The sequence below is a fragment of the Adiantum capillus-veneris genome, chromosome 15 (genome assembly GCF_014529385.1).
Source record: "Adiantum capillus-veneris isolate H3 chromosome 15, ASM1452938v2, whole genome shotgun sequence".
Lineage (NCBI taxonomy): Eukaryota > Viridiplantae > Streptophyta > Polypodiopsida > Polypodiales > Pteridaceae > Adiantum > Adiantum capillus-veneris.
The window spans coordinates 36,158,518-36,186,429 of NC_140945.1; the positions used below are offsets into that span (position 1 = coordinate 36,158,518).

The 27,912-nt window shown below is 45.1% G+C and overlaps 1 protein-coding gene across 2 annotated transcripts in view; it reads right to left on the minus strand.

Annotated features, from left to right (window-relative positions):
* Positions 1 to 5,718: 5,718 nt before the first annotated feature.
* The window catches only part of FVE (Transducin family protein / WD-40 repeat family protein), a 111,514-nt gene continuing 89,320 nt past the window's right edge, over positions 5,719 to 27,912 (minus strand). For both annotated transcript variants that reach the window (XM_086530236.1, XM_086530237.1), the window contains one exon: positions 5,719 to 5,988. In XM_086530236.1, the coding sequence (XP_086386362.1) occupies positions 5,887 to 5,988 (102 nt within the window). In that variant the 3' untranslated portion in view covers positions 5,719 to 5,886. The remainder of the gene's footprint in view (positions 5,989 to 27,912) is intronic.

The window sequence follows — 27,912 nt, forward strand, 5'->3', positions numbered from 1 at the left end:
TCGAACAGGAGCCATCATTTTGTAGCCTACTACATTCTGTGCTATCTTCTTCTTAATTTTCCTCCTTTTCGACTTCGCAATTGCCACTACCCCATTGTAGTTTTCAGACTCTCATAGTCCACTTTATCTCACACCTTAGGATGTAGGCACGCCATAAATTTGTCCAATTTGAAGTATTCGCCATTGGCTAGCTGCATAGCCACTACTAAATCTGCCCAACATGCTTCAAAGCGATCCAAAAATAGATTAAACTCCTCACTTATATCCTTAGGACCTTCAGCTTCGCATCCATCTCAACTGGGGATGCCTCCTTGAGAAAGTCATGCAAAACCCGTGTTCGTAGAGCTGGCCATCCTTGTCTCATGGAGATCCGACTTCCTCATGTGATACCCTAAAGGGCGTGCACCCCTGGCCCATATACCCCAGGCTTCCAACTCCTTTGAACGCATGTGGGACGAACCTGGCTACCACATGGCGCCTACTGAGGCACTGGACTTCCAACGGCTCAAAAAATCTCCCATAAGCTCAAAAAAAAACATCCCCCCCAAAACCTTATTTTCCCACCTACTTTAGATTGCGGCCCTTTGGTGCACAACTGTCCGATAATCGAGCCGTAAATCCCACCCAAAATTCCCCATTGTCGACTTCAATCTGCATGGAACTCACCGCATTTCAAGATTTTCAAGCCCGCAAACACAAGCCGCCAAAGTTGGCAAAAAGCATATGGCACTTCACTCCAAGCGGATGCCCCAAATTTCAACTTTGGATAACTTGCCGCCTGGGATACTGATTCGGGAACCGTCGATTCTTGCTAACTCACATGATATACTACCCCCAAGAACTTTAACGAGGCCCTGAAACTTCCAGATGGCATGCTTACCAATGCGACCACATGAGTACACAACTGGTCCTCGACAAACTTTTCGCTTCCCATAACTTGCACTTCGGAGCCCCGAATGGCGATCCGAAAAGATCTGCATGCTCCACAACTCAAGCTTAACAAATCTATCTTCCAATTTCAACTCGAGCCACTTGTCCCCATCTACCCTACCTGTCTAGGATTTGTAAATCCTTCTAACTTTGGACTAACATAACTTTCACATCATGGCCAGTTTTGGCGACGCGTTTGGACAGGCTTCTAGAGAATCTTGAACACTACATTCTAGGGTACATTCCCCGCACTTTGGACACCTTGGCTCACCATCCCAAGTGGACCTTTCTCGAGCACTTTTGGCCTAACAAACCACATTAAGCATGCATTTCAGCTGCACCTCACCTATCAGGCCTTTAATACCTGATTTAGCATTTGGTCCCACACTCGTAGGCATCCATAGCCTTGCATAACACGTTTACTGGCTCAGAACAACTTTGGTTGAACTAACGCCTCGTCCTAATGACACACAAATATTATTTGATGATCTTTTCACTAAATACACCAGAAGACCACCACATTTAGCACACATGCGTTTAGTCAAATTTGTGCGACAATTTAGCAATTCACGTGGTGTGCAACACAAGCAAAAAAATCATTGTGTGATTAAATATGCAAACTTCATAAGAGAGCTTGACGCTAAGAGATATTATCATGAGCTTTTCTTGCTCTTTCTCCCTTTCACATGCATTGAGTTTGAGGCATGGGTGACAACATGGAGAGATGAGTTGAGTCCAACATTGGCACAATTACTAAAAATAAGAAAAAGTTCAAGAAACTTGAGATCTTGGCAAGTAGCAAGCAAAAATCCTCGTCTAACTCTTCCACAAGAGAGAGTCATCGAGAGGCATTCAATTATGAACTCGGCCTTGACTTGCCAACAATTAGAACTCACACCACAAATATTGCAACACTACCAAAACTTCTTAGAATCCCAATTGAAGAGTATCATGCGCTTGTGATGAGCTTAAACACAGAACAAAGACAACTTTACAATGACATCATGAACAAAAAAAGGTACAATCAAACGTTCCTATCCAACTTTTTTAAATAGATGGTGCTAGTATTGAGAAGACAATCATATCTTTTTGGCTAAGTTGTTGTCCATCAGTGTCGAACCTGACCTCTTTCACTTCAGAATAAGTTGTTCTTGACTATCTTATATACACAACACTAGAATGATACCTCATTCTCACTATGATGTACAAAAATGCATCAAAGACTGAGTTGTTTTCGTGCTAATCATTGTCATTTGTCTAAAGCTAGCTGTCTTAAAAACTGTTATGTCCTTTTGTGTATAAGTATAATTCTAAAAACAGCAACACACACACACATACTCATATAAATTAAAAAAATAACACACGCACAAGTACGCACTTGGAAAAAGTAGCCATGGAATGCATAACACAATAATGCAAGCATGCTCAAGCATAGAATGCAAGCAACACATGCACACACATAATTAGTGAGTAGGATAGAGACTAGTGGAGAAGAAGGAGAGAGACACCATAGCCAAAAAAAAAAAATGGCCTCTTTTCCAAAAGATGAGTTAACACCTTACAAATTATTTTTTATACCTAGGGTTTCATAAGCATTTATTCACTTGTCCACCAACACTTATGAGCAGTTAATCAAATGACCTAGTATTCACTTATTGCTTTTATCTTACTATTGGGGACTCCTTATAAGCGATGCAGTTGCAAAATGTATAGGGCAGTCAAGTGGCAGTGAGTTTAGGCATCCACTTTTGTAGACAAGTTCAAAAGTAAATTGGCAAAAATGCATCTTTATGTGATGTGAGTGTTGAGATGGGTACAATAGTGTATAGCTTTTCCATTGAGCTAACATTAGCAATTGATGTGGTTGAGTCACTTGGAAAGCAAAATGCATGGGTGGAACGCAAAATGTGTGTCCAATGATGAGGCATACACATACACAAAAAACTTTTGAAAACCATTTGCAACTTGATGCAACAATTTGTAGACACATTGTGTTATACTTCTTTGTAGACACCCAGAGTCTGTCTTGCTATGTATATGTACATGAGAAATCCTCAACAAAAGATGTAGCAATTTCCATAAGATTTTTCACTTAGAAGCATCGAGAGCACCATGAAAGCTTGTATAGCCGATAGAATATCTCACTAGTGTCCTTACAAAGCTAGCAAATAAGGGACAAAGACAAGTTGAGGCTAGACATTAAGAAAAGACAACAAGACACATCCAAAACATTTGCTACAGGATGTTGCTACATCCATAGAATATGAGCGAAAGCATGCAAACCATAATTATAGTAACTATGACCCTTACACACATAGTGTATCAGACTTGAAAGCTTTGGAACAAATACTTCGCCCATTTAATGGCTTAGATGTCAAAGAAATCTCTTACCATGAAGTAAAACACAAGCTTTTAGCTTGATTGTTGGTGTAAAAGGCTCACTAACACTAGATTCCAAGTCTATTTTGTTGGCTTGATTCACTCTATCAACAAAGTTGCAAATGACTTCAACCTTCTTAGAGTTATGGAGCAGCCTCTTTGGGACACATATTTGGTTTGGCAATCCACTAACATTTAAGTGATGGAATCCTTAATGTGGTAGCGAAGATTTTGGCCTCCGTAGTAATTCTATCTTTTTTGTCATGTAGATCTCTTGGTGATTTCAACACTGGAATTTTGCCTTTGGGTTGAGTGGTAGCCAAATTGCTCATGTTCCTATATAGAAGCCTTGTGCAAGGAGAAGATCCATGGGCACCCATTCTTACACGAGCTATTTGGGATAGTCATGGGCATGGAGCAGAAGAAGCTGGGCATGGAACAGAAGAAGCTAAGTATCTCCTTTATGATATTGACATTGAGTCATCCATTATTAACCAGTAACTACTTCTTGTCTTTCGCTAGTGGCCAATACTTGAAGTATCTTTTGTTTCTGGATTGTTAATGGTAGCAACCATATTGCTAGTATCTTTTTGAAGCAAGGGCTTGCCAAGCACGCTTCCAATTTTGTAGGGGGCCATGTTTGACAAGCATCCTGGGACTTTTGAAAGGGCAGGGTGCCCTTCAATTTCTGTCACTAACACTAACAGGGAAAATCACTCACTTTATTGTAAAATTAAGACAAAATCCTTTCATATTTTTCGAGTTTTGATCATAACCTTTACATTTATATTTAGAAAAATCCTTCGCCAAACTTGTAAACGATTTAGCTCCTTTTCCCAAATATTGTTTTCCAAAACCTTGATTTTAGTTTTCCAAAATTAACATTCAACCTATACATTATGTCAGTAGTTGAGATTCGCAACTAATTCGTGGGAAGGATATTCTCACCTAGGAGGGGGACTCTTCAAAATAAGAAAAGTCAAGAAAATTGAAGCTGACTATTAAGGAATATTCTTGAAAGTCACTTCGCATCACTTGCAATTGTGAGCTCGCTCCTGCACTCCAATCAGCAGAAAATATCCAAACCTCCATATCAGTAAAATTGAAGGAAACTAGTCTATTTCAGGTATTTACACTAAATTTCTCCAAATTTTGTAGATTTTCACCTTCAAATTTGAATTTAGAGGCAAATTTCAAGATTTGTAGGTGGGATTACTCTAAACCTAGATTTTTTCAAGCACTTCTCAAGAGTCCACTCATATGTGGAAGCGAGCATGTAATTAGTTGAGAACTAGTAAAAAATGACCATTGGTTGCAAACAAGTTGCAAAGTCCACTTTTGATTTTAATACTAGAGTATTATATAAACTCCACTTTTGATTCTAATACATATCAATCATCATGAAAATTGCGCTTCTATTACTCGATGCTTAAGGCCAATATTTTGGGATGCAAATTCTAAAGAAACTCCATGTCTCATAGGCTCTCTCCCTATTATCTTTTGGAGTAGAGAAACTTGCATATTAAGGGCATCAAATCCAGCACATATATTTATATGTCCAAGACAATCAGGAGTCTATACCTAAACCTAGTACTTTTCGTGCATAGCATTCCACACTCAATATATTATCCCAAGTGTTTAGCGTTATCATACTCCATGGCAAACCATTGTAGTCCTTTAAATAACAATGATATTTCTTATAACATCAATCACAACATAGATTACATAATATTCTTGTGGTCACAACATCTTGGTATTCGTACCGCTAATACTAAACATTGCAATCAAAATACACAAGTTGGTATTTGTGCCAAAAACCTTGCAAAATACACGATGAAGGTTGTTGCACAAAAGTAAACATCCACTTGTTCTATCATCAGTAGCAAACCATTCTGTATGAGCAATAAAATAACAGATGCACCAAAATCCAAGATTCAATCTTGGGTGAATGAGCTATCCTTGCTCCTAGAGAAACATGCAAGTAGAGAAAAGGCAAAGACGAACCCAGATTTTGTGATACCCTTTGTCTAACTATGCAAGATCTTAGCACTGTGTATTTTCCTTTCCCCTATATTAACAGCTATGTGCTTGCTCTTCTAGCAATGCTCACTTCTGGGAGGGTGACCTAAATCATTCATTTAAAGGGTGGAGTCTAACCTACCCTTCCTTAAGCTATATATAAGCTCAAATTAGAAGGGCTACTTAAAAACTTTTGAAAAAGAATACTATTCCTTTAAAAGGAGAAAAAAAAACCTCCCTTCAATGAGGACCTTCAAAGGGCACCAAGCCTGCAAAAATGAGTCGTGCCTTGATGGAATCCTAGAGAGAGAAGAGATGTAGACATGCAAGCGCCTGCACAACCTAAGAACAACAATGAGCATACAAAACCTAAGTACAGTTACAAGGCACTTACGAAGATCAACATTGAAGGACGGAAATAAACCATGAACACTGATTTCCTGAAGGCATTACCTCTTTGGCCCAGAGTGAAATGTATGACGTCAATGCCACAATAACTTTCAACAATCCACAACATTGTTACATTGCAAGACAAACACAAGATACGCCAATCTCTTCTCATTTGTCGTCCGTACAACTCAGGATATGGCTTTTGAACTGTTCCAATTCTGCCAGAACCTCCTCGTCCGGTCTATAAATGAGATCATTCATTCTCCATATCTGCCAATCCACAAGAATAACAAAATCAATGGCTTACTTTCTTGAATGCTCAAACTTCAACCTCTCTCTCTCTCTCTCTCTCTCTCTCTCTCTCTCTCTCTCTCTCTCTCTCTCTCTCTCTCTCTCTCTCTCTCTCTCTCTCTCTCTCTCTCTCTCTCTCTCTCTCTCTCTCTCTCTCATTGCATACCCCATATGCACGTTTGCTGTCCATTGTCCCGCACAAGCATCTACGTTCGCAACCCCTGTTACTCCATTCGCAATTGAGCCTTAGACCTTCGATTATTCAAGAAGCAAGGGGGCTGCTTAGGCAAAAACATGGGGGTTGCTTGGGTTGGAAGGAGGGAGGGGCGCTTGGGACACAAATACAGAAGATACAGAGTTGGCTTATTTTGGGTCACATGGCTCCTATGAGAATTTCAAAACAAACTTGGCTTGCTTGAGTGACGAACAGCAACAGAATCATGCCTTTAATGTATGATCATTGAGGACAATCATGTATAAGTTTTGAGGCTCCTGCAAATATGATGCACGTCTAAGTAAAATTGCCATGCTTGAGTGACAAACAGCAACAGACTCATGCCTTTAATGTATGATCATTGAGGACAATCATGTATAAGTTTTGAGGCTCCTGCAAATACGATGCACGTCAAAGTAAAATTGCCATGTATGGCAATACTTCGAGCCATGCGGACAAAGTTGCTGGCATGCATGCTAAAGAAAGCTAGTTGACAGTAAAGAAGATATGCAAAGCTCATGAGTAGAATAGGCGTGTATTGCAAAAAGGTGTGGCAAACTTGGGATGTGCATTTGATCTTGAGGGAAAAATGCATGTTATCATGGAAAAGAAATTGGAGGAATATGCAACAAGGCGATAAGATAATGAAGTTGGAAGAGGATTGTGCTACATTAAAGTTATGGGTACAAAACCAAGAAGAAAAGATCACTTAACTTCAAAGATTGCTCAAGATGTACACGGATGCCGTGTGCACCAAATCAAGCTTAGAAGAGTGTGGTGGAAGAACTCTCGAAAATCAAGGCGTCAAGACATGCAACACTTGCAAGTGAAAGAGGAAAAGAAGACGGTAGAGGAAACATCCTGGGTGGAGATGCTAAAAAAGACCCAAAAACAAGTAGAGGATGTAGAACAATGGATTCAAGCAGCTAAGAAGGGCAAAAGCCAGCTTATACATTCATCATTGGCTTCGATCATGAGCACCATCTTAGAGGAGTAGCAACGCCAAAGAACAAAAATCCTTACATGTGAGAGTAGCGCAGTTTAGGTGGAGAAATTGTTACAGGCTTGGACACTCAAGGTGAGGAATCAAGCAAGCAACACACGAATAGAAACTGCAACCAACTGAACAAAATTTGGAGAAGAAGAAGATAATTTTAACGTCATAAGAGAGAGAGAGAGGCCCGTGGTTACAGAGGCTATGTGCCATACATTACTAGCCCCTTTCTCTATGTAGGAGATGCATGATGCAGTGGTTGGCCTTGATAGTGCCTCCTGTCCTAAAGAGAATAGGCTGACTAGACAAATTTTTTTTGAGGTTTTGGGATACTCTCAGCCCTGTTATGCTTTTAGGTTTGCAGCACATATTTGACACAGAAGATATGCCTGCCTTTATGTGTTCTCGACTCTTATACCAAAAGGCAGAGATGGATCGTCCCTTCGACAGTGGAGACCGATCACCCTCATGTCTTTTGTGTATAAGATCTTCGCTCGCATGATCAGTATGCGCTTGAAACCCTTAATGCCCAATCTCATCCATGCTTCGCAGACGGGTTTTGTGCAAGACCACTATATCTTGGATAAATCTTCACTTCCTACGAAGCAATTGAGTGGGCTCGTCAGACAGATCAGCCAATAGCTTTCATGCTTCTTGATTTTGAGAGGGCATATGATTGAGTAGATTGGGGTTTCGTGGAGGGCACTATTCGGAGGATGGGTTTTCCCTTGTAGAGGATCAGAGGTGCATCTGCAATGTACCATACTGCTTCCAGTGCTATGTCAATCAGAGGGCACATTGGAAGCCATTTTCCTCTATCTCGTTCAGTTCGCCAAGGATGTCCCTTGGTTGCATACTTCTTTCTGTTTTTTGCGGAGGTCATGTCTCTCTTCTTGCGCCACAAACCCCCAAATTGAAAGGTCTTGCTATGCTGATGGCTGACTCACCGGATTTGTTGGATCAGGAATATTCTGATGATACTATGCTCTTTGTTCGATATGACACACCCACATTAGACAGCCTAAGGGATGCTCTTGCTACCTTCTACATGGCAAGTGGTGCTCTCATAAACTGGCACAAGTCTTTTGGCTTTTTAGTAGGAGTAGATGAAGATTGTCACTAGGGTGCATAGGATAATTTCACTTGGCTTTCAAGAGGAGAGACTTGCAAATATTAGGGTTTCCATGTCAAGATTGACGTGTTCGTTGAGCAGCAGTTTGCGCCCGTGCTACAATCCATCAAGAAGAAACTTTGCCATTGGTCATCCTTGCATTTGTCTTTGGCTGGAAGAGCCCTTGTGGTGAATCAAGTTCTTCTTGCAATGGTGTGCTTCACCACATCCTGCATGACTCTTCACTCGGGCATCATGGCGCCGTTGAGGCGCCTTGTACGCAACTTTTTGTGGGGTGGCATGGATGGCTCTATTGACACTCAACCACAACTACGTTGGGACACAGTCATTTTGCCTAGAGAGGAAGGAGGATTGGGGATTATTGATCCAGAGATGCAGAGCAAGGCATTGCTTGTGAAACTCACAGTGCGCGGTTTGTTTCCAGGGGCCGAGCCTTGGATCTCTAGATGCTACTGGTGTCTAGCACCCAACCATCAGATTCTTCTTCACAGATGCACCCTTGGACACGTCTCATTTGTCACCTTTTATGCGCTGATTGCTGCGGATTTGGAAAAACTTCCGTCTTGATTTAATCCGACACCTACCTGTATCTGTTGAGAAGGTAGAGAGGCAACCACTTGTATGGAATGCATATGTGACAGATGCAAAAGGACGTCAACTAGGTGAGAGGACTCACATTGATTGGGCTATATGAGATGATAGGCCAGCCAATGGACAGATGCCTCCTTAGTTGGGGCACAAGTTATTGGAGCAACCTACGGGATTCAAAGAAAAGTTATCGCCCGTATGAGAGAGATCAATAATAGTTACAAGGAATGGCCATTTTTAGGTTCCCTTTCCCATCCTAATATCCAGTTCTGGATCCCCGTGCTGTGTTTCAGACGTGAGTATCTGAAACAAGGAATGGCACTTCATGCATGTTCCGTTCCCCGTTCCCCGTTCCGGGTAACTATGAGATCAATGAAGCCATTCCCCCTGATTGGCGTGCCTTGATCGAGGGAGAGTCTACTTTACCTTCCCATCAAGGATGGTGGGTGTACTTTAATCCCATCTCAGGAGACCTGATTGTTGCTCAGCAGGGGTCTTTGGTCTTTAGCATTGCCGAGACTGGCCATCATGGACGTCACATCAGATTGGACTTTCAGGGTGAAGTTTTACCTGATCAGTGGTTGATTGTTCATTGGCAGCATGTTAGAGTAGTTGGCTCTTTCCAGAGAAGATCATGTGTCGACCCTGTTTTCACTGTTGAGGAGGGTCCATTTTGGAGACTATGGATCTGGCAGGGCAAGCCCCTTATTCAGTTGGAATGGGACCCAAGAGAGTGGCTTCCCTGAGCGATGATGGCACCCCTCTATCCTTTTTTGAGTACTCAAACTCCCTTGGGAGAAGGCTTCTTTTGTGAACCCGGCATCCACCTCATCGTCCTCGCCAATTGGAGGTGTGGCAGGATCAACGCATCCTCCCAGCTTTTCAGCGACAGTTTTGGTCGTGCATCTGGACCCTCCAAATCAGCCGCAAGATAACTTTTTTCATGTGGATGCTAGCACATGCTGGATTGCCTGTAGGCACTTGGTCGGCAGTCATTGATCATGATCCGACTTGTCAAAGATGTAATTTGGAGCCCAAGTCTTTGAGGCACTGTTTTTGGGTTTGCCCATATGAACAACCAATGTGGATGGCAGTTTGTTGTTTGTTGATTAGAATGGGCATTCATGATGGGTTTGTGACGTGGGGGGCAGTTGCATGGCTTTTGTAAGTATCAGGGTCACACTCTTTTTTTCAAGGCTTGTTGACAGATCCGGCCTTCCTGCTTACTCCCTTAGGATATAGACCAGGCACCCTACAGATGATACCAGTTGTAGGGCATGAGTTGGATTTCTACCACCACAGTTTTTACCACAATATGTAGCATTACAGTGGACCATGTGAAAGGCTCGTTGTGCCCACATTCTGGGCTCTCAATCCTCCCCTACATCCACCATTTTGACACCCATTTGGACAGAGCTCTTGAATACTCTTCGTAGTTAATGGGATTCTTCAACCAGCTCCTCCAGGGCAGCGGAGCAGTGTAGATGCATCTTTCTTCACAGATGGGCATCTTTTTTTCGTTGTGATCATGGCCACATCATATGGCATTATGCACCCCCACAGTGGTTCCTTTTACACTCATCATATAGACCACCTTGATGTATATATAGCTCACACTTTGTTAGCCCACTTTTGTACTTCTTCTGGGAGATAGGCCACTGAAAATCTCTAGAGATCTCTTATGTACACAGAATACAGCTCCCTTTTCCACACACACACACACACACACACAGAGTCGATACAGAACGGTAGAGTTCTATCCCTAGATGCACTGTCCCCAGAGAATGGCACTCCTTCCAGTAATTCATTATTATTGCTTCGCAAAGGTGCAACTCCTCGAGGGTCCAACTCTACCGAGACTCTACATCCAAATGCTCTCTAATGAGTGACTCTCAACCTTATAAACACTACAGGGCCCCAAAAGCTCTCTTCCAAAAGCATGCAAAGTTTTGCGAGCCCTGAAACCAACGCAAAACACAGAAATTAGTAAAGTAGTGACACGTGGTAGGTCAACTTTATGGAAATCAACCTCAATCCTCACGCTTTTGATATTGAGGTTTTAGGTTCCGCGGGCCATGCTCTTCAAGTTGGTAGGGGTTATGTTTCTTAAACCCTAACCCCTTCGGCCACATCTTTTGGGTTCCTTCAGTTCTTCTAGATTAGCGTTTTTAAACTCTAACCCTTGTCCTCCTGGCCACTTCCTCAAGTTCCGCATGCCGCATCACAAACTTGTGACATACTTGGGCACTCCGAGCGAGAAATCAATAGCGACACATGAACAAATACTACCAATAACTGAATTGAACTGAGAGAGAGAGAGAGAGAGAGAGAGAGAGAGAGAGAGAGAGAGAGAGAGAGAGAGAGAGAAATGAAATGAAATGAAATGTTATATTAACGTCTTCAAAAGGCCAAAATGACCTATGAGACCAATCAGTTACAAAATAGTGAATCTAATACCATGTCTGGGTACAAAAGAACTAGGAAAGAACTAGAAGTGGAACAAAATACTACTACTACTACTACAATCTAAAACTACGTGGGTGTAGCAGCTGATACAATACGTACCCGGTAAACTGGATGTAACAATGTGTGAAACAAAGATGGAAGAAATGGTGAGGATCCATCCTCATCTGCACTCTGGATGTCGAGAGAGTATGGCTCGAATCTTCTGTTGTAGTCTCCGTCGATGCTGTGTAGCTCCTCTCCTCAGTCGCGGTCGTCTGTATCTCTGTAGCTCCAATGCTCGGTCGATGAGAGTGCCAGTAGTGGTCGAATGAGTGTGGGACGAGCTCTGCAGTGGTGGCTGCTCCTCTGGCTGTCCCATATCTAGTGAAAAGAAATCTGTAATGTGTCTCTGGGACTGCCTCTCTCTAGCTCTCCCCAGTAAAGTGTCTCTATACCTGTGTAACTCAAGTAGATATAGTCCAAGACATCTCTGATCCTCATAACTCATGACCCTAGATAGAGGACCAAAACCCTCTCTGAATAAGCAGTGGAAACGCCCCCGTATCTCATAGAACACTGTGCAATGACATATGTAGTGCAACTCTGTCTCTGGCTCTCTGGCATAATCGGCATATCCTGCTGTCTGCTGGTATCCCTCTGAATCTACCAGTCTCAATCTCGAGCTGATGTGAGGATGTGCGTATCTGACCAATGGCACAACGCAAACCATGAGACATATGTGTGTCCATGTAGCTGAGAGAGAGAGAGAGAGAGAGTGTCGACATGGAATGGCAAAGTTCTGTCCCCAGATGCACTAGCCCTGTAATAGACTTGGACACTCCAAGCCAAAGATCTAATGCAACACACAAGAAAGAAACTGAAAGAACTGAACAAAACTGAGAGAGAGAGAGAGAGAGAGAGAGAGATGACACGGCACAACGGAGTCCTATGCCCAAAAGTATTGGCCGCAAAGACTAGCGCCCCTTCTTGTTATTTCTTTATTATTGTGATTGAACAAGTACAATGTCTGAGGGTCCTCTCTCTCCGTAGTGCTCCCAAGAAAATCTGTTGGAGAAGAAGGCCTTGGCGCACTTATAAAGGCCCTGCCAAATTCAAAAGAAACTACAAGAAAAGCACTAGGCCCCAAAAGTTGCTTTGTAAAACGCAAGCATCCATACACGTCAACATGCAACGGAAAATGCGGTAGTCCGTACAGCACTGCAACATTAACAATTTCCACGCAATTTTGGGTCCATGCTTTATTTAAAAGGGTTTTAAGCCCCTCAGCAGGGTTCAACCTCTAGACGGCACTTACCTTATAGACTGACGCCCCTTTCGATATTTCTTTATTAGTAATCCGCAAAGCTTCAACTGAGCGAGGCTCTCCTCTGCTTCTCCATGCAATAAAATAATGCCAGAGAGAGACCCCTAGTTACATCTTTGCAGGCCTTTTGGCCAAAACTCAAAAGCTTTACATGAAACACATTGAAGTGTAAAAGAATCTGCTTTATTTATGGTTTAGGCCCCTCGGCCGGCTCTTGTAAGTTGTTGGGGATATTAATCCTAACCCATTAACACTAGTCCTGTAATTGGACATTCAAGTGTCCTATTTTCCCACCAAATTTTGACAATTTATTTGTCAAGCTAAAAACAAGTTTTTTAACATTGATTCTACCATTTGAGAAAAAGAAAACATTGGATTTTTCTCCGTGTCAAAATACAAGTCCTATTGAGAGAATTACAATAAGTTTTAAGTCGTAAATTTTAGAAAAATTTCAAGCTGTTTTGCCAAAAAAAACGTAAAATGCTCATATCTTTTTGTAGATATGACCTTTCTTATGTTTGTAAAAGCCACGTGTTAGTACTTAGTGTTACAAAAGAATGGAATTCCCTTCAATGCCTTGCACTTTCCTTCAAGGGTGAATCTAGGCTTCTCCTGGATTCCTCCACGTATATATAGTCTCCAAGTCACTTGCAAGTTATAGACATAATTACATACTTGAGTATGTGCTGACTAAGAGCATAATTTTGGCTTTCCAACGGTCCTGTCATGGAATTGGGGCTCTTCTAGTGTAGTTTGACAATTACAAATGAATTTATATGTTGAAACCAAGAAACCACGTATTTTTTTGGCTCCCTAACTCAATTAAATCTCGTTGCTTGAACCCTATCTTGATTTTTTTACTTTGCAAAATCTCGAATCTTCCACAATAACATTGAAATCAAGGTTTTAAGTATCCCAATTGTGTTCGTACCACGTACTTTTACGAAAATTTAAAGTTGTTTGAGGTTTGAATGCTTATGTCTCAAGAATTAAAGTATCAAAATTTTATCATGCACAGTTTTGAATATTTGAAATGATCCAATAAGATTTGTTTATCAAAGTACTTATACTTGCCACCTTGAGTCCTCAATGGAGAGGGTAAGCAATGTATCACTTTCTAAAATGCACGAATACAACAAAAATATCACTTTCTTTGTATGCAATGATATGCTTGAAATGTCCATATCAAACACGTAGAACTTCACATTATTTTATATACTCTTAAGTAAAAAAAATTGCACATGAAACTTGCAATTATCTATAGCACAATTGTGAAAAGGTCACGTACAATTTTCTACAAGGTCTCTTCATTTTTTCTTGAGCTTATAAAGTCCATTTATTCAAAGCATCTATTGCAATCTTACGGAGATCCACTTGATGAGTATAGTTCTTGGTCTTGATAATGTCTAAAATGCAAGGTTGTACTTTTAAAAGACCCTCTAGCTAGCATATTTAAGCATACCAAGTGGGTTTTCTTAAATACACCATCTGATGCAAGTAGGATTTAGTCTAAATCTGTAATAAGAGGACACTGAAGTGTCTTGTTTTGGTACCAAACTAGTGTTAAGAACTTGGGCCACTCGGCAAGACTTCATAAGTTGAGATTTCTTCCATTTCTTCTTCTTCTTCTTCTTCTAGGCTTTAGGCCGTTGGCCGAGATCTATTCCGTTGGTCGGAACTTGGTGGTGCCACATTATTGACTTGTCACAAAGTGCGTGAGTGTGAGTGCGCGAAGGAAGAGGGGGGGGGGGGGGGGGGGGGGGGGGGGGGTGGAGAAAAGCTGCAAAGGTAGGCGGAAAATGTTTGGAGACCAGTTTCAAAGACTAAGAGGCCAGCACAAGGGAAAATAAGGTGAGCTTGATGTGCAGACAATGTGCTAGAGAGGGAAAAACGAAGGCGTAAAGCTAAGATTTCAAACTGCGGCGCACACAAGCTGTCCAAAGGGGGTCATGGATAGGGTAAGTAGGGCAAGAGTGGCGGACGCGAGGTAAGACCATAGGCACAACCAAGTGACGAGGTAGGCCTGTGAAATGAAGACGGTTAGCGCAGCAAGGCGCAAGAGCAATGGGCGCAAGATGCGAGGCCTCTTATGTAAACAGAATACAACCCCTTTCCTCACGAGAGAGAGAGAGAGAGAGAGAGAGAGAGAGAGAGAGAGAGAGAGAGAGAGAGAGAGAGAGAGAGAGAGAATCCTAAGTCAAGGCTGAAACCGCAATGTTGTGCAAAACCCTAATATGGCCCTGCAACCCTAACCCTGAACTTGCTTGCCCAAGCAGATGCTCAATGACCTATCACCGAGAGGAAGTACAAAAGAGGGGTGGCATTGTGTAGGTTATGTTAACATCAAGGTGGTATATACCATGAATGTAAAATGAACCGTTCTGGGGATGACGCATAATGCCATGTGATGTGGGCCTAATCTCGACGGAAGAGAACTGACGACCTCGTCCATGTGTGAAGAAAGACAAATCGATGCTGCTCCGCTGCCCTATAGGAGCTGACTATTGACTGCGAAGAGTATGCAGTAGCTTTGTCCACATGACTGTCAAAATGGTGGACGTACAGGAGGAATGTGAGCACATCGAGCCTTCCACATGGTCCAAAGCGTGACCATGATGGGTCCACTCCGATCAACAAACAACAAACTACCATCCACATTGCCTGCGCATATTGACAAACCTAGAAGCAGTGCCTCAAAGACTCAAGCTCCGAAATACATCTCCGACAAGTTGGATCATGACCAATGACTACAGACCAAGTGCCACCAGGCACTCCAGAATGTGCTATCATCCACATGAGAAAACATATTTTAACGTTGATCCGGAGGGACCAGATGCATGACTAAAACTGTTGCTGGAGAACGGGGAGGATGCGCTGATCCTACCATACCTTTCGCTGGCGTGGGCGGTGAGGTGGGTGCCAATACTGTAAAAGAAAGCTCTTCCCAAGGGAGACAATGTACTCAAAAAAGGATAGAGGGGCCACATCATCGTTGAACGAAGGCCACTACAACTCACCAAGATCCCAATCCAACTAAACAAATGGCTTTCCTTGCCAAATCCACAATCTCCAGATTGGTGCCTCCTCGGTAGTGAAAATAAGGTCAACACATGACCTCCTCGGAAAAGAGCCTACCAATCTGACAGGCAGCGAATCAACAATCAACTACTAATCAGGTGGAACTTCACTCTAAAATTGTAGTTTGATATGTGACGTCCGTGATGGCGAGTCTCAGCAATCTTTAGAGTCACCACAATCGGGTCTCCGAGTGAGGATCAAAGTACAGCCAAGAGCCCGCTGGCCCGTCATCCCATCTAGCTGAGTGGATGTGAGGCTCTCGCCTAGTTGGCGGCCTTCTGAATCTGCCACATATGCATTCCATACAAGTAGTCGCCTCGCTACTTCCTCGACACAAGAACGCCGGTGGCAAATCAAAGCAAGAACGACAGTATATAGAGATCCAAAACCAGGGAGGGTATGTGACAAAGCATGGTGCGGAGCTTGTTCCCAAGGCTCTACCCATGGAAACAATCCCCATACTATGAGCTTGGCAAGCAATGCTTTGCTCGGGTCTCGGAATCGATAATCCCCAATCCTCCCTCCTCTCTAGGCAAAATGATTGTGTCTTAATAGACTCGTGGTCCAGTTTCAATAGAGCCATCTAGGCCACCCCCTCAAACGTGCCATGATGCCAGAGTGAAGAGACATGTAGAATGTGGTGAACCAAGCCGTCGCAAGAACAACCTGATTCACCACAAGGGCTTTGCCAGCCAAAGGTAAACGCGAGGATGACAAATGGCAAAGTTTCTTCCTGATAAATAGTAGTATGGGCGCAAATTGTTGTAGTATGGATGACCAAAGGTAAATGCAAGGATGACCAATGGAGAGTTTCTTCCTGATAGACTAACTGGGGGCAAAAATTCTTGCTCAGCTAACGCATCAATGCCAACATAGAAACCCAAACATCTACAAGTTTTCCCTCTAGGTAGCCAAGTGAAATTATCTTGCGCAACACCACTGACAATCCTCTTCGACTCTTGCCAAAAACCACAAGACTTGTGCCAATTTATGAGAGCAACACTCACCAAGCAAAAGGTAGCAAGAGCATCCCGTAGACTCTCCAAGGTGGGTGTATCATATCGTACATAGACCATAGTGTCATCTACATACTCCTTGACCAACATACTTCTCTCTCTCTCTCTCTCTCTCTCTCTCTCTCTCTCTCTCTCTCTCTCTCTCTCTCTCTCTCTCTCTCTCTCTCTCTCTCTCTCTCTCTCTCTCTCTCTCTCTCTCTCTATTTGGTATGTATGTTGATGAGGTGTCTGATTACATTGACAGAGAGGGTGATAGAGGTGCCCAGCTGGCAGGGACGTGGATCCCATTGTTGTTATATGCTGATGATATTGTCTTGATCTCTGACTCACCAGAGGGTATGCAGCGACAGTTGGATGCATTACACAGTTTTGCAGAGGATAGTGGATTGTCTGTAAACCTTGGTAAAACCAAGGTCATGGTGTTTAACACCACACCGCAGTGGATCAGGAGATCGGCACCGACCTTCACGTATGGTCAAGAGATTGTGGAGTATACAAATGCATACACTTACCTTGGGATAGTCTTCACTGGGCCGAGGTTTTCTTTGGGGAGAGCAGCAGAGACTAGACTGACCAGAGCTTATGCGGCCTTGGGAGGCTTGGAGAGGATGTGTTCGCAGGTTCAGTTCCAGGAACCTCGGACAAAGTTATGGCTCTTTGATACTTTAGTAGCCTCAGCTATGATGTATGGGGTACAGGTATGGGGACCTTCTGTAGGCCAGGATGGTTGGAGACGTATGGAGAGGCCCTTGGTATCTATGATCTCCCGATTGATTAGAGCCAAGGCCTCCGTACCTCACGCGATCATTCGAGCAGAGCTAGCTGCCCCCCCCCATGGAGATTGAGGCGCTTACCAGATCAGTGTCCTTTGTGCACAGCCTATGGGATACTACTAGAGACAGATATGCTAGACTGGCCCTTGAGTCTTCCAGACAGTTAGCTCTACAGGGGGACACTTCATGCTGGTATGCACAGATGACTTCATGGTTTCAGACGCATGGCTTCACCATGGACAGGTTGCCCCCTTTCCAGTATTCTCTTCAGGCACCCTCGCTGTCTCTTACACGGGTGGAGATCACTAGACTCATTCGTCAGGACCTGATCCAGCTCGACACCAGGAGGACATGGATAGAGCCGCCTCAGGAGTTGAGCACGAAGATGGCTTTCTATAGAGAGCATCTTCTCCACCTCACAGGAGATGGGTTTGTGATTCGACCCAGCTACATGGACACACATATGTCTCATGGTTTGCGTTGTGCCATTGGTCAGATACGCACATCCTCACATCAGCTCGAGATTGAGACTGGTAGATTCAGAGGGATACCAGCAGACAGCAGGATATGCCGATTATGCCAGAGAGAGCCAGAGACAGAGTTGCACTACATATGTCATTGCACAGTGTTCTATGAGATACGGGGGCGTTTCCACTGCTTATTCAGAGAGGGTTTTGGTCCTCTATCTAGGGTCATGAGTTATGAGGATCAGAGATGTCTTGGACTATATCTACTTGAGTTACACAGGTATAGAGACACTTTACTGGGGAGAGCTAGAGAGAGGCAGTCCCAGAGACACATTACAGATTTCTTTTCACTAGATATGGGACAGCCAGAGGAGCAGCCACCACTGCAGAGCTCGTCCCACACTCATTCGACCACTACTGGCACTCTCATCGACCGAGCATTGGAGCTACAGAGATACAGACGACCGCGACTGAGGAGAGGAGCTACACAGCATCGACGGAGACTACAACAGAAGATTCGAGCCATACTCTCTCGACATCCAGAGTGCAGATGAGGATGGATCCTCACCATTTCTTCCATCTTTGTTTCACACATTGTTACATCCAGTTTACCGGGTACGTATTGTATCAGCTGCTACACCCACGTAGTTTTAGATTGTAGTAGTAGTAGTAGTATTTTGTTCCACTTCTAGTTCTTTTGTACCCAGACATGGTATTAGATTCACTATTTTGTAACTGATTGGTCTCATAGGTCATTTTGGCCTTTTGAAGACGTTAATATAACATTTCATTTCATTTCTCTCTCTCTCTGTGCGCTGCACCCTCGCGCCCGCCTTGCACTGCATCCACACGCCCGCCGCCTTGCCCCCCCGCCTCTACCCCTCGCTGCCTGCGCTGCACCCTCGCACCCGCCCTGCCTTGCATCCGCGCGCCCGTCGCCCTGCCCCCCCGCTGCCCTGCCCTGCCCTGCTCGCACGCTGCACCCCCGCCCCCGGCGCCCTGCTGTGCACCCCCGCCCCCGGCGCCCGCTGCACGCTACCCTAGCCCCCCAACTTCTACGCATAGTATGTCCCCCCCCCCCCCCCCCCCCCCCCCCCCCCCCCCCCCCCCTTTTTTTCTTTCATAAGATGAACCGCAATCTCTGGGGCACAATAAACATTCTCGAAGGACGTGTACTGATCCAAGAGAGCAAGATAAGCACGCTGGAAGACCGAGTGACGACCCAAGAGGAAGAGATCGCGTCACTCAAGAAAGAACTCGCCGAAGACCGATCAAGAAACACAATGGAAGAGGGTGAACTGCAACCCTTAGTAATTGAAGAAATCAACACGATCAAGGAACAAGTACAGGCCATCAAAGAGGGAGAAGAACAGCACAAAGAAATGACGACTTCTTGGGTAGATGTTCTTACCAAAACCCAACAGAAAGCGGACGAAGCCGAGAAATGGATCAAGGTGGCCAAGAAAGGAAAAGATAAGGAGATAACGCCCACGTCCACACCCAACAACATCATTAACCAGACAATAGAGGAGGAGCACAGGAGAAGGGTGCGCGCTTTACATGTGAGAATTTGCGGTCTTAAAGACAAAGGCAATGTGGACGAAGAAGTAAAAGAACTCACAGCCTTGATGGGGACTCATGAGCCGACACACACAAGGGCATGGAGAGTGGGCAACATAAAGAAAAATGGAGGCAGTGGAGAAACCTCAAAAGAAAGAGCACTCATCCTCCGTTTTCCCTCCATGGAAGCAAAGAAGTCATTCTTGAAGAAAAGACCAACTCTTAAAGAGACTGGCATCTTTCTCGGGGACGATCTCACCCTCTCGCAAATCGCTCATATGCAGGAAGTAATGCCGGAGATTGTTGGGGTATAGGCGTCTGTGCCTTGCCCGGCCGCCCAGAGTCTGGACGCCCACTGACTTGTATACCTTATACATAGCATAAGTGTATAGGGGGCTGCTCACTCTTTTTGAGTCTCCCCACCCATATCTGTTTTGTGTGTCTCCTTCTCTCTCTCTCACTCTCCGTGTGTGGTGCTCCCCTTCAATTGGTATCAGAGCTATGGTGACCGCGGAGAGCACGACGGCTTTGAGAGCTTCGAGGCGATAGCTCGCTCTCTCTCGACGGTAGAGAGATTAAGAAAGCAGAAGACTTGCTGTGAGAATGCAATGGGAGCTTGTGAGCTCAGTTGAGCGTGATGTATGCTCTTGTGGAAGCTCAGAAAGGAGTGTGGAAGACTGTGTGTAAGTGAAGGTGTTGCCCTAAAACTGTGTGCGCAGCAGCACTATTTTCAGATTCGTTTTTCTCCTTGTAGAATGCAGATCTGAGAATTCTGTCCGCGATGCCCATCCGTTTCGACGTGGTCTACAACTTTGCAGAAGAAACTTTTTGCAAATTCCTCACCGTTTTGCTGATATTCAGCTCAGACTGACTGTATACCGAAATTCCAGATTTTCTGTTGTTACATTGTGTGCGAGTTTGATGCACTTTTGGAAGCACGGGAGATGCTTGAAGTTGAGTGCATAAATTCTAAGCTGAAGATGCAATTGCAGCTTGTGTTAAGCTTGTGGTTTGAGGGTTTTTTGGTAGACTTGGGCAACGAAGTACGGAGGCGTTTACACACCATCGAGGCGGTCTCTTGAGAGACGCAGTTTTTTGGAGCACACAGGTGGAGCTTCTTTCACTGGTTTTCACAGGATACTTTGGCAGTGATTTTGTGCTTGGATTCATGGTCTTTGCGGATGGTTTGCATATAGTTATGGCGCATGGTTGATGCCCATTATACATGCATTTTGACGACCACTTTCAAGTGCCGGTGAGCTCTCTTGAGAGCATTGTTTTCGCATTGAATAAGTTTCCGGATTGCAAATCTTTTGGCGCTTGCTTATGCGCGGTCACTCCGTTGATGTACGTTGAGTGCGGATTGCCATTGTATGTGAAAATGTGGAGCCATTTTAGCATTTCTACTCATTGGCATTGAGTAGTGTTATGGTTTATGGTAGAGATTGTACTTGAGTTTTTTGCTCAGTTTTCAGGGGAAATTCTGTCGGATTTTTCCCAGATTCTCGCCATAGTTTGTGATCGAGTGTTTACTCTCACTTTGACAGGTTTTGTCAGTTTGGACACAGTTTTGTGTTTTGTATCCACTCTCACAAGAGTGAGGAGTTGTGTATCTTTCTTTGCTTGAGACAGTGGTTTGCTCTCGGGTGGGAGAGTCTTGTGATCTCGAGCATTGTTTGCCATAGTTTTGCAGAGCTTATGCATGTATGTTGAGTGTAGTTTGATGCGCATTGATTGCTCATTGTATTGAGCTTGCAGGACAATGGTTATTTTGTGTTGATAGCCATTGTGCGTCGAAACTCTGGCGAAATTTTCCCAGGAGTTTTATGCGTATCATTTATGTGATCTAGGTAGAGATTGCGGGTTGCACTCAGCATTTGCGTGCGGTGTTCTCTGCAGGTGGGAGACTTGTGCGTGTGTATGCATCGATACCGCACAGTGTGGGCTTGGTGATTAGCTCACAAATTGCAGTGTGATACTAGAGCATGCGAGGCTTGTATTGACATTGCGGGAGCTCTATTTTGGAGTGTGTCTCACAGGTTTTACATTGTGTTTCTGGCCATATTTGTAGACAGTTTCTAGGTGTTGTTGGTGAGGTGGTTTTGCTATCTAGCTTGCTACTTGTGCTCATGGCAGAGACAGGTGATCGATCACATTGTGACCTCTCACAGATGCGCGTGTTTGATGGGTCAGACTTTGCGGCATGGAGAGAGTGTATGCTTGATGCATTGACACAGCGAGGGTTGCATCTACCATTGAGTGGTGATGTAGGTAGACCTTCAAACATGTCTGACGATCAGTGGCAGGAGCTAGAGGAGATGGCACTATCTACACTCTCTTTGCACCTTGCGGAATCTGTATATGCTCTTGTTATGTATGAGACTACTTCGAGAGCACTTTGGCGCAGATTACATGATATGTATGATAGATCTGAGTCATCACGGACTCGTGTGAGACATGTACATTCACGAGCACGCCGACAGGTGACATGTTGGTATTGTGGTCATTCTGGACACGTTAGACGGCGCTGTTTTCGTCGTATGCGACATCGTAGGAGACATGGCAGTCTCAGAGATGTATGTAGTGATGCCATGGACTCAGTTGCTTTGACAGTTGAGGCAGATGTAGTGTCGGAGTATACTAGTGACGGGGATGTCACTTTTACCTCGAGCTATGCACGAGATGCTATACATGTGGATAGTGCACTCCCTTCGCAGTGGTTGCTAGACGCAGATGCTATGTTTCATGTCACGCCGCATCGTGAATGGTTTTGTAGCTATTCTAGCGGGATGCTTGGCAGTGTACGTTTGACGAATGGATCGGTGCAGGAGATGTGAGACTGTCATTACCGAGTGGTGCATCTTACTTGTTACGACATGTGCGCTATGTACCAGATTTGACAGTGAGTCTGATCTCGATTGGTCAGCTTAGAGATTGTGGATGTCAGATTTCGCTACGAGAGCGAGATTTTGTGATGCATTTGGGTTCGCTAGAAATTGCGAGAGGTGCCAGGAGTTGTACAGGTTACCCATTGCATGTGGATCACGCGAGAGACGGTGTTGTCTCTGTGATCACGCAGCCAGGTAGAGAGCGAGAGAGCAGGCGAGTCTCTTTTGCTTGTGGGTTGCAGGATGCTTTGCATGGAGTGCAGAGTAGTGAGCTCGTTGTGCACACAGTTGGGGCACGACTTGAGCAGTCACACAGAGAGGTGACAGAGTCAAACATGCATGCTTTGCTAGTCACTGAGCAAAGCAGAGAGTCAGTTGTGCGAGATACTTCTATGCAGGATAGACAGGTAGAGCGGTCTTGCTCTAGTGAGTCACGACAGGAGGACGTTGTGCAAGAGTCTATGCATACGGAGTTAGAGCATGAGAGCTCTAGTGAGTCACAGCAGATTGAGTGGTCATGTTTGCAGTGGATGATTGCAGAGGAGACTGAGATGTCAGCGATTATGCAATCATTCCTTTCTATGCTCGACAGTGAGCATGGGGATATAGTTGTGCGGGATATGTCTTCCAGCAGACACCTAGAGCAGCTGGTTTGCTCTGAGGTTGCACGACAGGTTGATGCGTCTTTTGCGGACAGTCAGGAGATGCATGTGGCTGACACACCTTGTCAGTCAGAGATGCCTATTGCCAAGGATATATATGTTGATGCATGCTCCGTAGAGCTAGCAGGGCCCGCTAGCATTGCATCGGCATTCGATGGTCTCATGTATGAGATGTTGATCTTGAGACCGGATATCACTGCTGCAGTGGGAGCATTTGCAGTTGGGGTTGTCAATCGTTTGTTGACTGATGATGGCATAGTGCACGAGGGAGATATGCAGGTATTGCGTATATACTTGCAGTACGTGTGCGGTACGTCTGGTGGTGTATGGACTTACACGGGAGCAGGACAGCCCGATGCACACGATCACAGCCAGCCAGTGGGCATCGGTTGAGAGCGGTTTTCTCTCACCTTTTGTAGTCTTTAGACTAGGTTCCCTTGCTTAAAGGCACAGTCGCCTTTAAGTGGGAGGTTGTTGGGGTATAGGCGTCTGTGCCTTGCCCGGCCGCCCAGAGTTTGGGCGCCCACTGACTTGTATACCTTATACATAGCATAAGTGTATAGGGGGCTGCTCACTCTTTTTGAGTCTCCCCACCCATATCCTCTCTCTCTCACTCTCCGTCTGTGGTGCTCCCCGATCCCCTTCAGAGATTAGAGCGGCAAGGAGAGAAGACAAGATCTCTTTTTACCGAGAAAGAAAAGTGGTAATACTTGAGCGACGCTCCACATGACGGTGCGAGACTTATGGGACCACACTCAAAGTAGTTGCCTGGAACTGCAATGGATCTATGCGTCTTGATGTGGGTGCTTTTGAGGATAGCTTTACTGGAAGAGACATCATCTTCTACTCTGAGACACACCAGGCCCCTGGGCAATCCATGCTTCACATCAGTGGATATAGGTGGGAGACAACCTACAGACAGGAGACACGCTCAGAGCACAAAGGGCGGGGCTCGGGAGAAGTGGCAGTGTTATTTAGAGAGGATCTACAGCCAATGATACATATAGCCCGCAGGGACGAGCAGGCTAGGTACATGTGGGTGAGACTGAAAGCAGAGACAGGCAGATACCTCTATCTAGCTATTTGTTACTTTCCCCCGAGTACATCAGTTTATGCACCACCCAGAGGACAGTCCCCTTTCTCTATTTTGGATGATGACATATGGGAGTTCTCTAGGGACGGTGACATTATCATCCTCGGGGACTTCAATGCTAGGACTGCCCATCACCAGGCAGTGTTTTATGATACTTCAGAGGAGACGCTAAGAGAGATAGATGTGGCAGAGACGGGCCTTTCCAGACTATCACACGATATGGAATATACTGAGTATGGGCGACACCTGATAGACATGGGCACTGCACATGGATTCGCCATCTTGAACGACCTACAGAGATTTCCTGCTGCGGGAGGTTTTACATGCTTCCCACACAGACATGGAGCCAGCACGGTGGACTATGTCATGGCACAACCGAATCTCATCTCTAGTATCCAGGATCTCACAGTTGGGCCCAGACCGGTCGGGGTGGGGGTGGATCATGCTCTGGTGTCAATGACCATCTCCTTCCAATTCAGTGAAGCACACAGGCCACGAGTAGCAACCCCTACTCCCTACACATTCACAAGGGAGACGGACTCTGTATACATGGACGGAATCTACAGACGCCTATGCACTGAGGACCCGGGCGACCTCTGGAGGAGCTAACTACTATATTGACACAGACATTACATGAGGCAACAGCAGAAGCATACCCACACACCCAGCCTGAGCAGAGCCGCCGATTTGGGAGCATGCCTCAAAACAGCTAGTACGATGAGGAGTGCCGCCACACTAGAGCCAGACTTTAGAAGGAGGTGCTGTTGAGGGACGTCACTCACAGACAGACACAGATGGACTTCCGACGCCTGGTCCGGCGGAAGAAGAGGACTTTTTTGGCTAGACTCGAGCAGGATCTATATCAGCTATTTTTGAGTCAAGACTCGCGTGAGGCGTGGCGGCTCTTTCATGAGCAATCCCCCCCCCCTGCTATTTCCTCCACAGAGACTTGGGGTCAGTACGCATCATCTTTGTAAACAGTACCTGGACAGCCGCCCCTCCCCAACCCCCCCGACCCATGACCACATACAAGTGTCTTTTTCACCGCTGAGATGGTGAAGAAAGCTATTGAAAGGATGAAGACTGGGAGACCATATGATCATGAGGGCCTAGTAGCTGAGCATTTCATGCATGCCAAAGACCTACTAGCAGAGCTTCTAGCAGTTATGTTTAACCGTGCCATGGGTGAGGGCCTACCGGACACTTGGAGCCTATCTACGATCGTACCTATCTTCAAATCAGGAGACCCCATGGAGCCTGGGAATTATCGCACTATTATGATTGGGCACACACTGGCACGGTTGTATGCATCCATTCTTGAGCAACAGCTGAGTAGATGGGCAGAGAGGGAAGGAATACGTGCAACTGGGCAAGCAGGATTCAGGAGAGGCTTCTCTACTCTTGACCATATCCTAACACTCAGGGCCATCATCGAGGAAGGCAAATCTCTTGGGAGACGGATCTATTGTAGCTTCGTGGACTTCCGCAAAGCTTTCGACACGGTACCTAGAGCAAGACTGATGCGCAGATTACAGAAAATGGGAGTATCCACAGAACTCATTTGGGGGATCATGGCATTGTACAGATCAGTAGTAGGGCATGTACGCACCCCGGAGGGACTTTCTATACCGGTTCACTCCACTATTGGGGTGAAGCATGGCTGCCCGCTCTCTCCCACTCTTTTCGGTATGTATGTGGATGAGATTTCTGACTACATTGACAGCGATGGGGATAAAGGTGCTCAATTGGCAGGGGCATGGATTCCACTTTTGTTATATGCTGATGACATAGTGTTGATCTCTGAATCCCCAGAGGGAATGCAACGTCAATTGGATGCTTTGCATACGTTTGCCCACGAAAGTGGTTTGTCTGTCCACCTGGGTAAAACCAAGGTTATGGTGTTTAATACCACCCCACATTGGATCAAGAGGTCAGCACCTACATTCACATACAGCCAGGAGACTGTGGAGTACACAGACGCTTACACTTACCTTGGAGTGGGTTTAAGCGGACCTACATTCTCACTCAGAAGAGCAGCAGAAACCAGACTTACTAGAGCCCACGCAGCATTGGGTAGATTGGAGAGGATGTGTTCGCAGGTTCAGTTTCAGGAGCCCCGGACGAAGCTCTGGCTCTTTGACACCTTGGTGGCTTCAGCATTGCTCTATGGAACCAAGATATGGGGACCTTCACTAGATCACCACGGGAGGCCGGGCCGCTCAGACGGATGGGGGAACATGGAGAAACCTCTCGTCTCTATGATCTCGCGGTTCATTAGAGCCAAGGCATCAGTACCACGGGCCATTATCCGAGCAGAGCTAGCGGCCCCCCCACTTGTGGTGGAGGCGCTCACCAGATCAGTCTCCTTCATAAACCGCACATGGGAACTTCCTAGAGACAGATATGCTCGCATAGCACTTGAATCCTCTCGACAGTTAGCCATATAAAGAGATACAACATGTTGGTATGGGGAGATGACATCATGGTTTCAGGCACATGGATTCAGCATAGACCGGCTGCCACCATTCCATTACTCATTGGATGCACCATCTCTCACTCTTACACAGTCAGAGATCACCAAGCTCATACGCCAAGACCTGACCCGGCTAGACACCAGGAGGACATGGATACAACCAGCACAGGAATTGGGCACGAAGATGGCTTTCTACAGAGACCACCTTCTCCAGCTTACGGAAGATGGTTTTGTGGTGAGACCGAGATACATGGATACCCACTTGTCTCATGGGATACGATGTGCTATTGGCCAGTTACGCACATCTTCTCACCAGTTGCGGATTGAGACTGGGAGATACAGCGGAGTACCAACAGCGGACAGGACATGCCCCTTGTGTAACATGGAACCTGAGACAAAGCTACACTATACATGTCGCTGCCCCGTCTACTACGAGATACGAGGCCGCTTCCATTGCTTGTTTAGAGAAGGTTTTGGACCACTCTCAAGAGTCATGGGATACGAAGATCAGAGATGTCTGGGTTTGTTCTTGCTCGAGCTGCGCAGACACAGAGATAGCTTGATGAATGGCGAGGCTAGCCAGTCTCAAAGACGGATCACAGACTTCTTAAGAGCACACACGGGACAGCCACAAGAGCCACTCCCACAGCAGAGCTCCCCCTCGTCTCACACCAGAGGCACACTGATTGACCGAGCGATTGAACTGGGGAAATCCAAGCGCCCGCGACTGCGAAGAACTGCACAGCATCGACGGAGGTTACGACAGAAAATTCGGAGCATGCTGGCCAGGCATGCACTACGCCCGGTCAGACTACTAACCATGGAGGAAATTGATGAGATTGCCAACGACCGATGCTAAATCTCTTGTGATTCAGCTGTCCCAACAAGCCGCCCATTTTTTGGCTTAGTTTTTTTGCTTGGTTCACATCGATCAACTTAGGACCCCATAGTATATATCTTTGTTTTGTACTGTTGTTAGGTTATTTTGTTACTCTGACTTTGTATCAAATCCACCACTTTGTAACTTTCGGGTCTCATAGGTCATTATGGCCTTTTGAAGACGTTAATATAACATTTCATTTCATTTCTCTCTCTCTCTCTATCTATCTATCTATCTATCTATCTATCTATCTATATATATATATATATATATATATATATATATATATATATATATATATATATATATATATATA